At 38.1% G+C, this 14,434-nt stretch overlaps 1 protein-coding gene across 1 annotated transcript in view; it reads left to right on the top strand.

The window, feature by feature from the left end:
• hdgfl2 (HDGF like 2) overlaps positions 1 to 14,434 on the top strand; it is an 88,983-nt gene that overhangs the window by 9,140 nt on the left and 65,409 nt on the right. The window contains exons 2-3 of the mRNA XM_076277775.1: positions 2,183 to 2,259; positions 13,207 to 13,345. Of these exons, the coding sequence (XP_076133890.1) occupies positions 2,183 to 2,259; positions 13,207 to 13,345 (216 nt within the window). The remainder of the gene's footprint in view (positions 1 to 2,182; positions 2,260 to 13,206; positions 13,346 to 14,434) is intronic.

Here is a 14,434-nt window from a genome sequence, read left to right as displayed (position 1 = left end):
TGACCATGACAAAATGATGCCACTGCTTCCACAATTTCTTGGATAATACTTAAAGACACTATTCCATTTAATTTTCAATTTAATTTTATTTGGAGTGACAGGGGCAAGGAAAAACTCACTTTTATTTGTAGTGTTCTTACACTATGTAACATTCTTGTTATTTAGTTTGAAAGTTTGATGGCGGGTCTCTTTCATGGGGGATAAGGGGTTAATCTGTGACAGTCTCAGTATTTAATTGTTTGCCGTCACTGAGCATAATACTAAGTTATTTCCACTATTTTCATGCTTTATCATCACTAAATTCTCCCTGATCTACATTCCAGACTTCTGGAAACAATGTCCAAAATGGTGCATTATGAAGAATAAAATTCATATTATGGAGCTTCATAGTCAACATTTTTATTTCATTAAAAGAAAGAACGAATGTGTATCTTTATCTGGTATAAATCCCATTAGGATCATCAAGTGCCCACATGGTCATTTGGGGGTCCAAATATGGGGTTCCAAAAAAGTCACATTTGCCGGAGAGGGTTTTTGGACCCCCATAAAACCCCCACCAGTGGTACCATAACCCTCAAATTAATTTTGGAAAGAGCAAAGTTCCCAAACATGACAAAATAATCCTGTTTAGAATAAATATGATCATTAATCGTGGTGCTACGGCCACCCAAAAAGTAAAAAATCACACATGTCAACATTTTTTAGGACTTTGGTGACCCACCTCTCACCTAAACAGTAAGGAATGTTGATTCTGCCTCCAGAATTGTGTAGTACAGGCTACAATGAACTACCACACCAGTTTCTACCACGCCTTCTACCACTATTAGAACAGACGTTATGGGCTTCCAAAAATGGCAAAGGATGAAATGTGAAATTCCAATGTGTCAATTAGGGCCGTGGCACCTGAATTTCAAATGGACGGCACTGGCAAACCGTTTGAGATATTGACCTGAAACTTCAGATTCCTCAGTTTGGTAACATAAGGCATATTTTCACCGCTTTTCAGCCAAATCTGAGAGGTACCATGTACATGATCCCCCGATTTTGGCTGTTTTCACTTGGAATGACCCTAGTTACATTACGTATACTCAATATGATTCAGATAATGAACATTCATTCCAGTGTCATAGCTTAGTATATTTACATTCATTACTTCAAGATAACTGTTATATCAAAACTGTGTTTCTTAACATATTCAGAGTCTTCATACTTTACAAAATACTATTCCTTTTATCAACATATCTATTTATTTATACTCGTATTCCTTATCAAAAAAATCATGTCTTATGACCAGTGTGTATTTATCTATTTATATTCTTAAAACTTTGTTAAATTCTATATCTTATAACCAGTGTGTCTTAACGTATTTATATTCATCAAACATCATAAAATATTTGTTTCATAAAATCAGTGGGTGAACGTATTTATACTCATCAAACTTTGTGAAATAACCATGTCTAAAAACAGTGTACGGGAGCTCACAACGCTAAGTTAGCAGTTAGCTATGTGAATGTCAACAGGATCTCAAAGCATCCAGCTAACGTTAGCTAACAGACGGCAGCTAACCGTCTGAAGCACCTCAGTTTGCCGCCACAGACAGCTTGCGAGGCGGCTGCTGAACGTTAACCTCAGCTAGCCGCTTCATACGATGGCAAACTTTCTAATATAACATTTAAATTTAAAAGTTCACAATAACACAAAATAAAAAAAAAAGTTATCAAACAAACATTAGTCATTAGACACCATGTTGTGGCAGTAAATAAACCACAACACCGCCTTGCGCACGCGCATTTCTGCATAAATAGATGCCCGATAACTGCCCAAAAAGCGTCAATATATGGCCGCCAAGTGGAGGGAGTTGCCTAAAGCTAAATAAGTCCACTACAAACTGTCTAGCGAGGTAACAACCTAATGAAAGGCAATGAGTTAATCATGTATACATATTGAGAGGAGTAAAAATATCGATCAACTTATTTCATGTCAGAGACCGTTGGAAATTTACCATGACCAGGCAGAGTGAACTTATGCCTGGGCTCTCAAATAAACATGGTAGGTTTTCATCAATAAGAAACAGACATCTACATTCCAGGATCATGCGCTGTGCGTCTTTCAAGAGTTAATCGTTATCTGCAGCTTCACTGATTAATTCTTAATACATTTTTTATGACTGTTCATCCCCTAGATTGAGGATGTTCCTGATGGAGCAGTGAAACCTCCACCAAACAAGATCCCGATTTTCTTCTTTGGCACTCATGAAACGTGAGTATGATGGTTGTAAATATAAAGCACATGGTACAGTGTTTCCCCTAGAAAATTTTCCAGCAGCGGTGCTGTTGATCGTAGGAAGCCCCCCCCCCCCCCCAAAAAAAAAAAAAGAAAAATGGTGACTTCTGGTGGATTTTGTGAAAGAAATGGACAGATTGAGTTACAAATTATGGCATAACCATCAACACAAGCATTTACAAAGCATGATTATTGCAGTACTTGAACAGTTTTATTCATGTTTTTCTTTCACCTTTTTCATTTACATTATTAGTTATTAGCCACTGTACAACGGTACACTGTAGGCCACTGTACAAACTATTACTATTTAGAATATACAGTGCTGTGCATAAGTTAAGACATTTATTTATATAATAACATTTGTTTATTTACGATACATGATGCATTAAAAAATAATTGATGTCCTATTTTTTTTTTAATTAAGACAAAAGGCAAAGTATTTTTTATTCCTCCCTTTAGTCAATTTCAGCATGGGTGTCTTAACTTTTGCACAGCACTGTATAAACTATATAGACTTCTCTTTCATGTCAGGTGCTGTGCAATTCGAATTGAGTGCTTGTCACTTTAATGCCGTGACGGCTTGCTTGATTCTCAAGGTTTTAAGCTAACTTAGTAGCGTTGTTGTGCATGGTGCATATGTTGATTAAATGAATTATGTTTCCCATGTCATTTGGTAAATAAATGCTCAAAAACTCGAAAAAATCTATCTTGGATTAAAGCAGATAAGTGTCTTGTATCATATCTATAATTTTGGTGAGCTCTACAGGAATTACAAACTATCTCAGATGTAAATGGTTGCGTATCCTATTACTCAAATTCAATTAAACCCACCAGTAGGCTAGCTAGACCTTAGTTTCACAGCCTAGGTATTAGCAACACGGCTTGAAATCATTGCCTGTATCACAAACAAAAACGAAACAATGCGTGGAATTTATCTGGGAATAGGCTACTGAAGGTAGGGGCAGCTATCTCGCTGGCGTGTTTAATTTGGTTCCTTGGTTAACATAATGTAGGCTACGTTTTCTTGCACAAAAATGCGTCTGCTAATAAACTTAAACACAAACAAGCGTGATCTCCTGTGGAATCCTGACTGCGCCTTCAACGTTAGCCTACTATTATTTGTTGACATGAAACCTGAACGAACGGCAGCTGTTCCTGAAGTTCACTTGCGTCTTTTTAAAAAAAAAAAATTTAATTAGGCAACTTTTTTTTGCAGTGGCGCTTGATTTCCAGCAGCGGTGCTGCGCCGCTGATGAATACATTGTAGGGGAAACACTGGTAATTTCATAAATCTCTGTAGATGACTGTTATTTAATTATCATTTGTTTATCGGGAGGTCATGGTACACGGTACATTCTTGAACTGAATGATACCCCCTACGGTTCGATACGCAGGCATGAACCACTCTAATTTGGTACCATTTTCTATAATTTCCAGAACTTGCTTAAAACTTGCACACATTGTAGGCACATTGTAGCCTACATTCACAAAACACCTCTGGAGTCTATGAATATTTTCTTGCAGCCTTTTGGCATTCTATATGCAAGTATTAGTTCTAAGAAAAACAAAGCTGAAGGCTCCAATGTGACACTTAAAAGCATAGCAATAGGGAGATAGAGAAGTGATTTAAAAAAAACAAAAACAAAATATAGCCGCAAGCGCCAATGTGGGGGTCTAGCAGTAAACTAGCAGGAATGGCATTGCCATGGCATGAGCAAGCACTCACAGCAACTTTCATGGCAATTGGATAAAGAATAGGTCAAATTACACCAATGTCCTTGTGCATTCTCACAATCAGCTACCATGTCCCTGTACCAAGTTTGGACTTCATACATCAAAGCATTGCTGAGATATGAGCTCACTTCCTGTATTGTAGCGCCCCCTATAGAGGCCAAATGATGCCAATTTCCTACTGTGTCCTCACAATCAGGTACCAAGTCCCTTTACCAAATTTGGTCTTCGTACATCAAAGCGCTGCTGAGATACGAGCTCACTTCCTGTTTGACGGCTTCATCACCATATTTGATTGGCTGTCACGGGCAAATAAACTTGAAATTGAAAAATCTGACAAGTATCGTTTGTGCGCCATCTCCGCCAAGTTTCGTGAAAATCAGATGAAATTTGGGACCACTGAAACTTTTCGTAGAGTTTGGATCAAATCCAATTTTGCGGAGGTCCAACATGGCAGAAAGTGACTCGATAGGGGTCGATGAACCCCAGAATGTCCAAGGATTTAGATGCAATTGTGAAAATCAGACAAAAGAGTCAAGGATCACACGCATGAACGCATCTCCAATATTGAACTGGTGGTGGCGCTAGACCGTCCAATGTATATGCATAGAAATTGCTGTGAGTGATTGGAACAGTGTCCTGACTAATGATATCGAGTTTTGTAATGTTAACTCAAAGCGTCACCGAGATGTTAGTCCACTTCCTGTTTGGCGGCTTCATAACTTTTGACCCAGCGGTTCAATTTTCGGCCAAATTTTGACCCGTTGATGGCGCTAGACGGCTGGGTTTAGAGATCTGTAAATGAGCATGAGTGGTCAGTAAGTGAAGGTGAGGAAGTGAAGGAAGATACAGATGATTATCACAATATTTACAGAATGAAGGAAGCTATTTAAATGAGCGCTTACACTAGCCTATCAACAATTGCTCAACATGATACAACAACAAATCACAGCTCACAACATAAACCTTAAAGCGATGGTTCGGAGTAATTTCACCCTAGGGTCCTTAACACCATAACACCCTCCCAGAACCTTTTTTCCCTTGGTCGAACCCTGGTCGAGTAGCGCTGTCAGAAACGAATGACGTTCTGCAGTCGTAATGGAACCAACTTTTATCTCGTAAATTACCCCACTAATAATGCCCTGAATGGTACGAAACTTCTACAGTAGTACAACTATGACCTTTAGTCCAATAACGAGGCATTAGAAAGTTTGTAAGTGCACCAGAAGTTTAGTAAAATATCACTTGCCTGATGGCTTCTACTCTCAGCTGCCACCGCTATTGCTGCGTCGACGTCACTTCCGTGATTTTGGAAAAGCCCAAACTTCTGGTGTACTTACAAACTTTATAATGCCTCGTTATTGGACAAATCAAAGACCATAATTGACCTCTTAACCTATTTTGGCAACAATAAATATTATTAACCATACTATATTCATGACTTTTAATAATATATGTATTATTTTTAGTAAGTAGAGCTATTCACTGCATTTTGTGCCCAAGGCAGTAAGGCCTGGGTTACATATGAAATTCAGAATATCAAAACATTTCGGACACAACCAGAACGTGATCCAATGAGGCAGGAAATGCCCCACAGAGGTCACACAAAGGATCTGTGTTAAAGGGGAACTTGGCAACTATTTCAACTTTATAAACCCGTTTAGAAATTATTTGGATGATTAAATGACCTGTTCCGGGGAAAATGGTGACTTTCCCCGCTCCCCCTAGTGTCCTCAGGCAGAGAATCAACCTTGCAACATTGGGACTACCATCCCAGTAAGAGAAGTGAGAAACAAGAAACTTGTTTTAAATCGTGTTTCTTACCTTGTAACATCCACATTGATCTGCCGAACTGTTTCGCTAGCTTGTAAACAAATCCAAATCCATTTATCATTACCTTTTTCCACAGTTTGAAATAGCATTACACGAAGCTCAGGGGCGGAGTGGGGCACTAAAATCCACCGGAAAAATTCTGACTGCAGTGGCCCGGCCCGGCCCGAACACCCCCCCAAACACGCACACACATCAATAGCACAAACAAAATATATGTCAATTTAAAATACTAATAGGCTATGTATGGTTACATTTGGAGAAAGGAACTGAATAGCAATAATGCAAGTACCTAATGCAATACAACAAGCCAATCAACCACAAACCAGGCACTTTCAATAAATGTGTAAGGAACTATAGATATTTAAGTGCAGTATAAAAACAGTTTTGTGTGGATGGAAATGTCAAGCATCATGCAAGGACATTTATCTGGGTATCAAAGCACTCCAATAGTTGCCTGTATACATTTAAAAAAGGAAGTAGGCCTAGCCTACAGACAATGCCAACCTAATAACACAGGTAATTAAATAATTAAATAGGCTAGGCCTACATATCAACATAAGACTAGCTTGTGCTAGTTTCCGCCTAGCAATAACGTCAATTCTTTAGCTCCGCTAACCTTTCTCTCTGCCTTCCATCCATGTAACGGCAAGCAACCACGCAAATCCGTCGATTGTCAAAAATCCTGTAGTTTTCCTCGAACTTGATCGCTTGTAGGGTCATGCCATTAGACGAGGGGGCCACTCATTTATCCCCCTACATTTCTGTAAATAGACTTGACCTGCAATCGGTTCATTGGATAAACCAGAAACACATCCCCCAGTCCCAGGAGGCTTTGCTCCATTCTAGCCTAGGCCTACGTTAATTTAAAAACAAACAAGCAAATTAAATTTTCATTTTTTTTACTTGTGACCATGAAAGTTCTGTAACGCCTGAATAAGACAAAAATGAATTAAGATAAAAAAAAAATGAAGGCTAGCCTACACAAAAATCACCATGGGAGAGATGAGTGTGCAGGGTAACCATGAATGACCTATAGACAGTGAGCGACTTCTTAGAACTTCAAAGTGTAGATCACAGAGATTTTCCTGGAAAATTCATAATGAATCTAAGATTTCGATAGCCGCGTACGCCTCACAGCCGCGACAGAGACTTTATGGGCCGGCCCGCACCGCGCACATTCCTCGGCCGGCACACCTGGAAAACTCCCGATCGTCCCGATTGCCACTCCGCCCCTGGCGCAGCTCCTCCAGCAGAGGGGGAAATATAGCTAATCCAGCCAAGTTTCCCTTTAAGATACATTTTAGCCAGCTCGACATTTTTAAGCATGCATGCAACGCAGCACATTGAACTGTATGAGACCATGTCTGGTGTAAATGGATGCTGAATGCCTCTGTGCCTCTATATAAGGATGCATATGCATAATGTCCTTTTATATCCCAAACAAAGTGTCGTTTATATGTGGGTCAATGACATAAGGGTTGGTAAGATGAGAAAATTAAAAATATGTTTAAACCTTTAAAACAAAACATGCCTGAGGTTTGCTAAAGTGTATACTTTGTATTTATGTTGTATTCATATTATTTAATATGATGTGTATGCTATTTTTTAACAAAAGATAGAACTAACAGCGTGTTAAATTGTCAAATGTTGTAACCACAAAAATGACATATCTAATATTTCACACCTCCTAGAGTTCATGCAATTGCTCTCATGAAATTATTAGTAGTGCTGTCAAACGATTACAATTTTTAATCGAGATTAATCGCTGAATTCCTATAGTTAATCACGATTAATCACATATTTTATCATATGGTTAAAATTCTATTATTTTGCATTTCTGAACTTTCCAGGAGTCCATAATAATAAAGCAATTTTTGTGTATCTTGATTATTATGACCGCCGCGCAGCGAAGCGGCGGTCATATAGGTTTAGTCAGATTTTTTTTTTTTTTTCTTTTTCGCATGCCCAAGTTTCTGTCAATGAGTCCCGGGACACTGAAAGACCGGGGTACACGAAACTTGGTGGGCATGTAACCCCACATGGATAGCATGGAACCATCGTTTTTCGTTTTGATCTGTAGTCCCCCCGCTGGACTGGACCCCCCGAAAGGAGGGTAGGGCAGACACAGTTTTCTGTGAATATCTCGAGAACCGTAGGGTTTAGGAGGACCATTTTTTTTTTGTATGTTGATCTCAAGGGGCCATGTCAACCCATTCCATAACCACTCATTTCATGTATAGCGCCACCTAGTTAAACACAAAAAAGTAAAAATGAGGTGTTGTAATTGAAGGTATCTGTGACCTAACATAGTCAAAACTGCACGAAATTGGAAGTGTATGATCATTATGACACCCTCTGTATGCACGCCAAATTTTGTGGAATTCCGTTCATGGGGGGCCACACAATAAATTAATTTATGTTACTATACACCAACTGGCCTGTAGGTGGCCGGAGACAGTTTTCTGTGAATATCTCGAGAACCGTAGGGCCTAGGAGGTCCACCTTTTTTATGTATGTTGGTCTTAACGGGGCATGTCAACCCATCCCATTACCACTTATTTCATGTATAGCGCCACCTAGTTAAAAAATAAAAAGCAAAAAATGTGGTGTTTTCATCACAATATCTCTGGCTGACAAGGTCAAAACTGCACGAAATTAAAAGTGTAGGATCATTATGACACCCTCCGAATGCATGCCAAGTTTTGTGTACTTTCGTTCATGGGGGGCCTTACAATAAAATAATTTATGTGTACATTTAGTGACGTACACCAACAATGATTCCCGGGACACTGAAAGACCGGGGTACACAAAACTTGGTGGGCATGTAACCCCACATGGATAGCATGGAACCGTCGTTTTTCGTTTTGATCTGTAGCCCCCCCGCTGGACTGGACCCCCGAAAGGAGGGTAGGGCAGACACAGTTCTCTGTGAATATCTTGAGAACTGTACGGACTAGGATGACCATTTTTTTCCATATGTTTGCCTCCAGGGGTCATGTTAACCCATTTCATGTACACACATGTGCACAAACAGATACACACACACACACACATACATTCACAGTAATCATACGTATGACACATACTCACACAGTAGACATATGTACGCTTGCACAGGCACATACGCAGGCACACACACAAGCGCATACGCACACACGCACACACACACACACACACACACAACATAAACATGAACATGCACACATGCACACAATTCAAGAATTTCTCAGAATTATGAACAGGCAAGATGGAGGTGGGGTTGTATAAAATGAATTTTACATGTGAAATCTATGAACTAATCATGTTTTGGTACTTGTTGTCTAGCAGATATCAGTGAGAATTGAGTACGTGTGGATAATGCAATTTAGTGAGACAGTTAGAATCATATAGGCCTTTCAGCGTGATTTATTTTTGTGGAAAAAATGTGCTGGACTGGGTGGCGGTCATATTTTGTACCGATCTGCGGTACATCTAGTTGTGTATCTTGATTGCTTTGATTGATGAAAGCAAAGCAAGTTACTTTATTAACTGAACTTTAAGACGTAGGTCTATTTGATTATTTCAAATCAAATTTCAAAAGATGTGCAGCAGACCTGAGGCAACACGATATTCTTCAGAAATGTAGCTGATATAAACTGAAATAAATGCTACCGCAGAAGTGCATGCACAAAATGTAGGCCTACACATTAAGTACATATATAGGGCATAACAAACAGAAAATATTATATTCATACTATATTCATTATCTTTGAGTTCAGTTGAAAATAAGGAAGTTTTCAACATGAGTGTATTGCCATTTTATAGGCCTACAGTCTATGGTGCACTGTCACTTGCCACACACATCTGGGCCGAAGTTTTTAACAGGCAAACACTGGATGAACAATGGATTTTATGGACCAAATATAACTGAATCGTGATTTACACGGCGCCAAAGTGCGATGCTGGTGTGCGGCGTTGTATTGAAAAGAATGGAATCTAATGTAAATGAATGTCGAAAGCAGAGTACATCGCAAATAGAAGCAGCCAAAGAGGAATGTTGATAACAGAACTGACGGTGAAAGAATCTTTGGCGGCACACATTTAATGCGTCAGCCTAGGCTACTACTCTTTGGCCGGCTCGTAAGCCCAAACAAGTGTGTGCAGCACAAGAGGTACATTTTATATATAATACATGTATTTATATTATTTATTTATAATTTGAACATACTGTTTGCATACATCATAATAAAATATTAAAAAACAATTATGGAAGTTTAAATTTAAAATGAAAAGCTTTGACATTTCAAAAATCGCTTAAATTGCAATCTAATTAAACCCTTTTAAAGCTATTGTTCATGCTAAACAGTTAGTCACTATTTAAATTATAAAAATAATATAATTGGCACCTAAAATTACATACTCTTGGCCCTGAATCTGATCAAACTGGTCTCAAACTGAAAAGAGTCAAATGGTGTAACCGGTTACACCATTTGACATTTCTATTTAAAAGCAAAATTTGCAGGCATTATTATGGACAACTATGTACACACTTAACCTTTATGTGAATATTCAAACACAGTTTTTACATTAAATTGAATATTTAATGATTATTATGATTTATCAACATTTTTAAAAGGTCATACCATTTGACATATAACCTAAGCTTGCCTGGCCATGGCCTAAAAACACTATTATGTTACTTTAGGAGAGTTGCTAACCTTGACTCATAGCAGTTGGCGTCTTGAAGGGTCTTTCTCTATGACATAATTTCCTGTCGCATGATTCTCTGACATAATACATACAAAATTGCTCCTTAAATGGTGGTTACACCACTTGACATTTTAAGTGGTTGATATGACAGACAGGATTCCCCATATTAATTTAAACATTCAGAACAATGGGGTTTCATTACTTGTATTACATATAGAAAAGTTCTTGTGCAAGATCATGCCAGATTATGTTAGAAGGGATTTTGGAGAGAATTTCACATTTTTTTCAGCAAGTGTAATTATTTGGTTCATGTTTTTGTGGTTACACCGTGTTGACAATTTTACCCAAATTCAGTTAATACTCTTTCAAAATTAAAGGGGAACTTGGCAACTATTTCAACGTCATAAACCCGTTTAGAAATCATTTGGATGGTTAAATGACCTGTTCCGGTGAAAATGGTGACTTTTCCCGCTGCCCCTAGCGTCCCCAGGCGGAAAACCAAGCTTGCAACATTGAGACTACCGTCCCGGAAAGAGAAGTGAGAAACAAGAAACTCGTTTTAAATCGTGTTTCTTACCTTGTAACATCCACATTGTCTGCCGAACTTATGCTAACCGTTTTGCTAGCTTGTAAGCAAATCCATGTGCTTTATTGTTATACCTTTTTCCACAGTTTGAAATAGCATAATGCACAATTTCTCCAGCAGAGGGGGAAATCCTGCCAAGTTTCCCTTTAAATAAATCCAAAACTTTAAAATTAAGGTTTGATGAAAATGATATTTGAAAATAATTTGTCAAATTATTTTCAAATTTTAACAATTTTAAATGTATGTACCGTATTTTCCGGAGTATAAGTCGCACCAGTCAAAAAATGTTTCATGAAGAGGAAAAAAAACATATATATAATTAAGCAATATACCACGGGTGTTGTTCGGCCGTGCTATATTGCTTTTATACAACAATTCTACCACAAACTAAATAATCTGAAAACACCCCAATATTGTTTAAAAATTTTAATTTCGACATTGTTCTTACGCATCAAAAAATAGTTCCCTTTTCAATAGACAGCGTCTTGGTTGCTAGGTAACCAACATTCCAGATCCCTCGTTACCGTTACGGGTCTTTGTGGTTTAAGTGTCTTCTTGAAAGAAATGAGTCGGGCTGAAATCACATTCATATCTAGGTTTGTTGCATGCATGTTACAAGGACACTGGGCCATGTCATGTAAGGGACATGGTACTGTAAAAAAACGGAAACATAGCCTACATTGCAGAACCACTCAACTTTATTAATTTATGGTGAATAAATGTTACACTACTGTGCATAGCCTGATGTGAAGATGCTAGCACGTTAGCAGCGGTTAGCTAACTATGCTAACGTTAGTTATCTACAAATCTCCTCCAAGTGACAATCATATTATACACAATGCTGGCAATGCTGAGAACAATTAGCATCCTCGTTTATCTTACTTACATTAAGTTGACTGTGTGGCTTAATCCACAGATGTGGTGAAGCACTGTTTTGTTATGGTTTGCTAAGGAGTAACCCATTGCTTAAAATAGTGGAGAGCTGGGATGAGAACATTGTGTCAAATCTTCGCATTGTATCGCGGAGTGATTTATTATTAGCTGTGCAAAGTCTGAGTTGAAATGTCCAGGGATATTCCAACTCATGGAACATCTCTCGGCCAATCAGAAACAAATAAATAGTTCCATGGAACCCAATTGTTGTATAAATATACATATGTTGCACCTGAGTCGCAGGACCGGCCAAACTATGAAAAAAAGTGCGACTTATAGTCCGGAAAATACGGTAACCCATATGTACCAAAAAAAATGAGCGTCACGTCATTGACCCATGTATATCCCAGTGTCTTTTATATCCCAAACAAACTAATAAATGGAAAATTGTCATTTAACTTTGAACAATTCTTTTACAGAACATAGAAACAAAATAATCTTAAGTGGAACTGAATCATATTTTTTCATAATGAAGTTGGATGGTCATGCAGATTACGTTTTCCGGGTCCCCAGGAGAAACAAAAAATGTGAGGTCACTAGGAAATTACAAAAAACTGAAAAAAAAAAAATGTTAGTGTTGCATTTTGTTAGTGTTAGTTAGTTTGTTAGGTTACTTTAAGTAAAGTAAAGTCAAAGGTGCTATATGTAAGAAAAACAACTAGTGTTTAAAAGGGGGTATTGCAGTCCAAAATCAAATCATTTGAGAGCATTAAGTAGGCTAATCTGGCAATTCAAAGATCAAAATACTACTAATTGTGTGATTTGTAAATTTGCGGAGGGTGGCACAGCAGACAAAAACACATAAACAGTATGCAGGCTGCAAATGAAAGTGTGAATTGGGAATATGGCTGTACCATTGTTGTCAGTGAAGTTAGTATTTGAAAATATAGATTTTTTTTTTTATCTCTGATGCCATATTATGGTAATTGTATGATTTATTACAGTAAATGTCTTACATATAGCATGCTAGGCTGGTTGGGTTCGCACCTGGGGAGGCTTGGGGTTCAAAGCAATGAACTAGGTTTGGGCACTGGGGAAAAACACAGGGACACAGGCTCGTCAAGGACAATTTTGCTTAGTATCCATTCAGTAACCCATAATGGATAATGTCTGTGTAGAGGACTGAACTGAAATGGTTGCTCTTTTCCCAGAGCCTTCCTGGCACCAAAGGACCTGTTTGCATTTGAGAAGTACCGGGATCGTTTTGGTAAGCCTAACAAGCGGAAAGGCTTCAATGAAGGACTGTGGGAGATCCAGAACAATCCTCATGCATCCTACAGCACTCCTGCTGTGAGTATCGGATTTTGCTACTTCACAACAATATGTGTGCTACTTTAAAGGTGACATTGATCACAGGCTTCATTGGTCCCATAAGTTTCATTGATCAAAATGTATCACAGCGTATCATGTCATGTTATTTCTAGCCCAGTTTATGGTTATACGTCATAGCAATACTTGACAAAAACATAGAGCAAACATGTCTCTCGCCAATATGTCGAGTTTTGATTAGGGATCGATATGGATTTCAGTGGCAATGCCGCTTTTTTTCATCAGTCTTAGCCGATGACCGATACGGGCTGCCGATTTCTTTTCTCTGAGCCGATATTTGGAGCCAATCCTGCTTTTGCTCCCTCAATTTACATCATAAAAATGACACGATGATGTCTTAATTTAAAAACTATTTTGTCAGATGAGTGGATCAATGAAGAGTCAGATTTTTAATATGATAAAGGCAAATGACTGAAGTTTCCACTCGCTGTCAATGGCATGTGCAGTAGGCTACCCTAACACCAAGGTAATGTGAGGTATACCCCACATGATTTTTTGGCCATTCAAACAGATTTTTACACTGCAAAAAACTGCTTAATTTTTTGCTAAATTTTTTACTCTAATAAAATCTAACCAAGATTATTAGTCTTATATCAAGATAAAAATAACTAGTTTGTTTTGATTTCAGTATAAAGAGACTTACTTAGCGCTTTCTCGTGAAATCATTTGACTTAATTTAAGAAAAGTTTGACTTATTTTAAGACATCTCATCCTGAAAACAAGCAAAATTTTATGCCAGTGCGTTAAGCAAATTTGTCCTAAAAACAAGCAAATTTGTCTTGATAAGACTCCTTAAAATAAGTCAAAGTCTTAAATTAAGTCAAAATGATCTTTCGAGAGAGCACTAGGTAAGTCTTTTCATACTAAAAACAATACTAAATAGATTTTTTGATCTTATTTTAAGATTAATAACACTTGGTTAGATTTAATTTTTTGCAGTGTATTCACATAATTACTAGGTTTTTGCCTTTTCTATCCAGTAGGCCTCCGCCAGCTCCAAGTAGGGAGACAGGGAGACACACACCACATGCGTCCAAACCTCAGCCAGGT

Source organism: Alosa pseudoharengus, unplaced genomic scaffold (assembly GCF_046254945.1).
Source record: "Alosa pseudoharengus isolate Yale_2024_CS ecotype anadromous, Long Island Sound unplaced genomic scaffold, YU_APseudo_1.1 YU_APseudo_1.1_scf_11, whole genome shotgun sequence".
Lineage (NCBI taxonomy): Eukaryota > Metazoa > Chordata > Actinopteri > Clupeiformes > Clupeidae > Alosa > Alosa pseudoharengus.
This window is presented reverse-complemented; position numbering and strand designations above follow the sequence as displayed.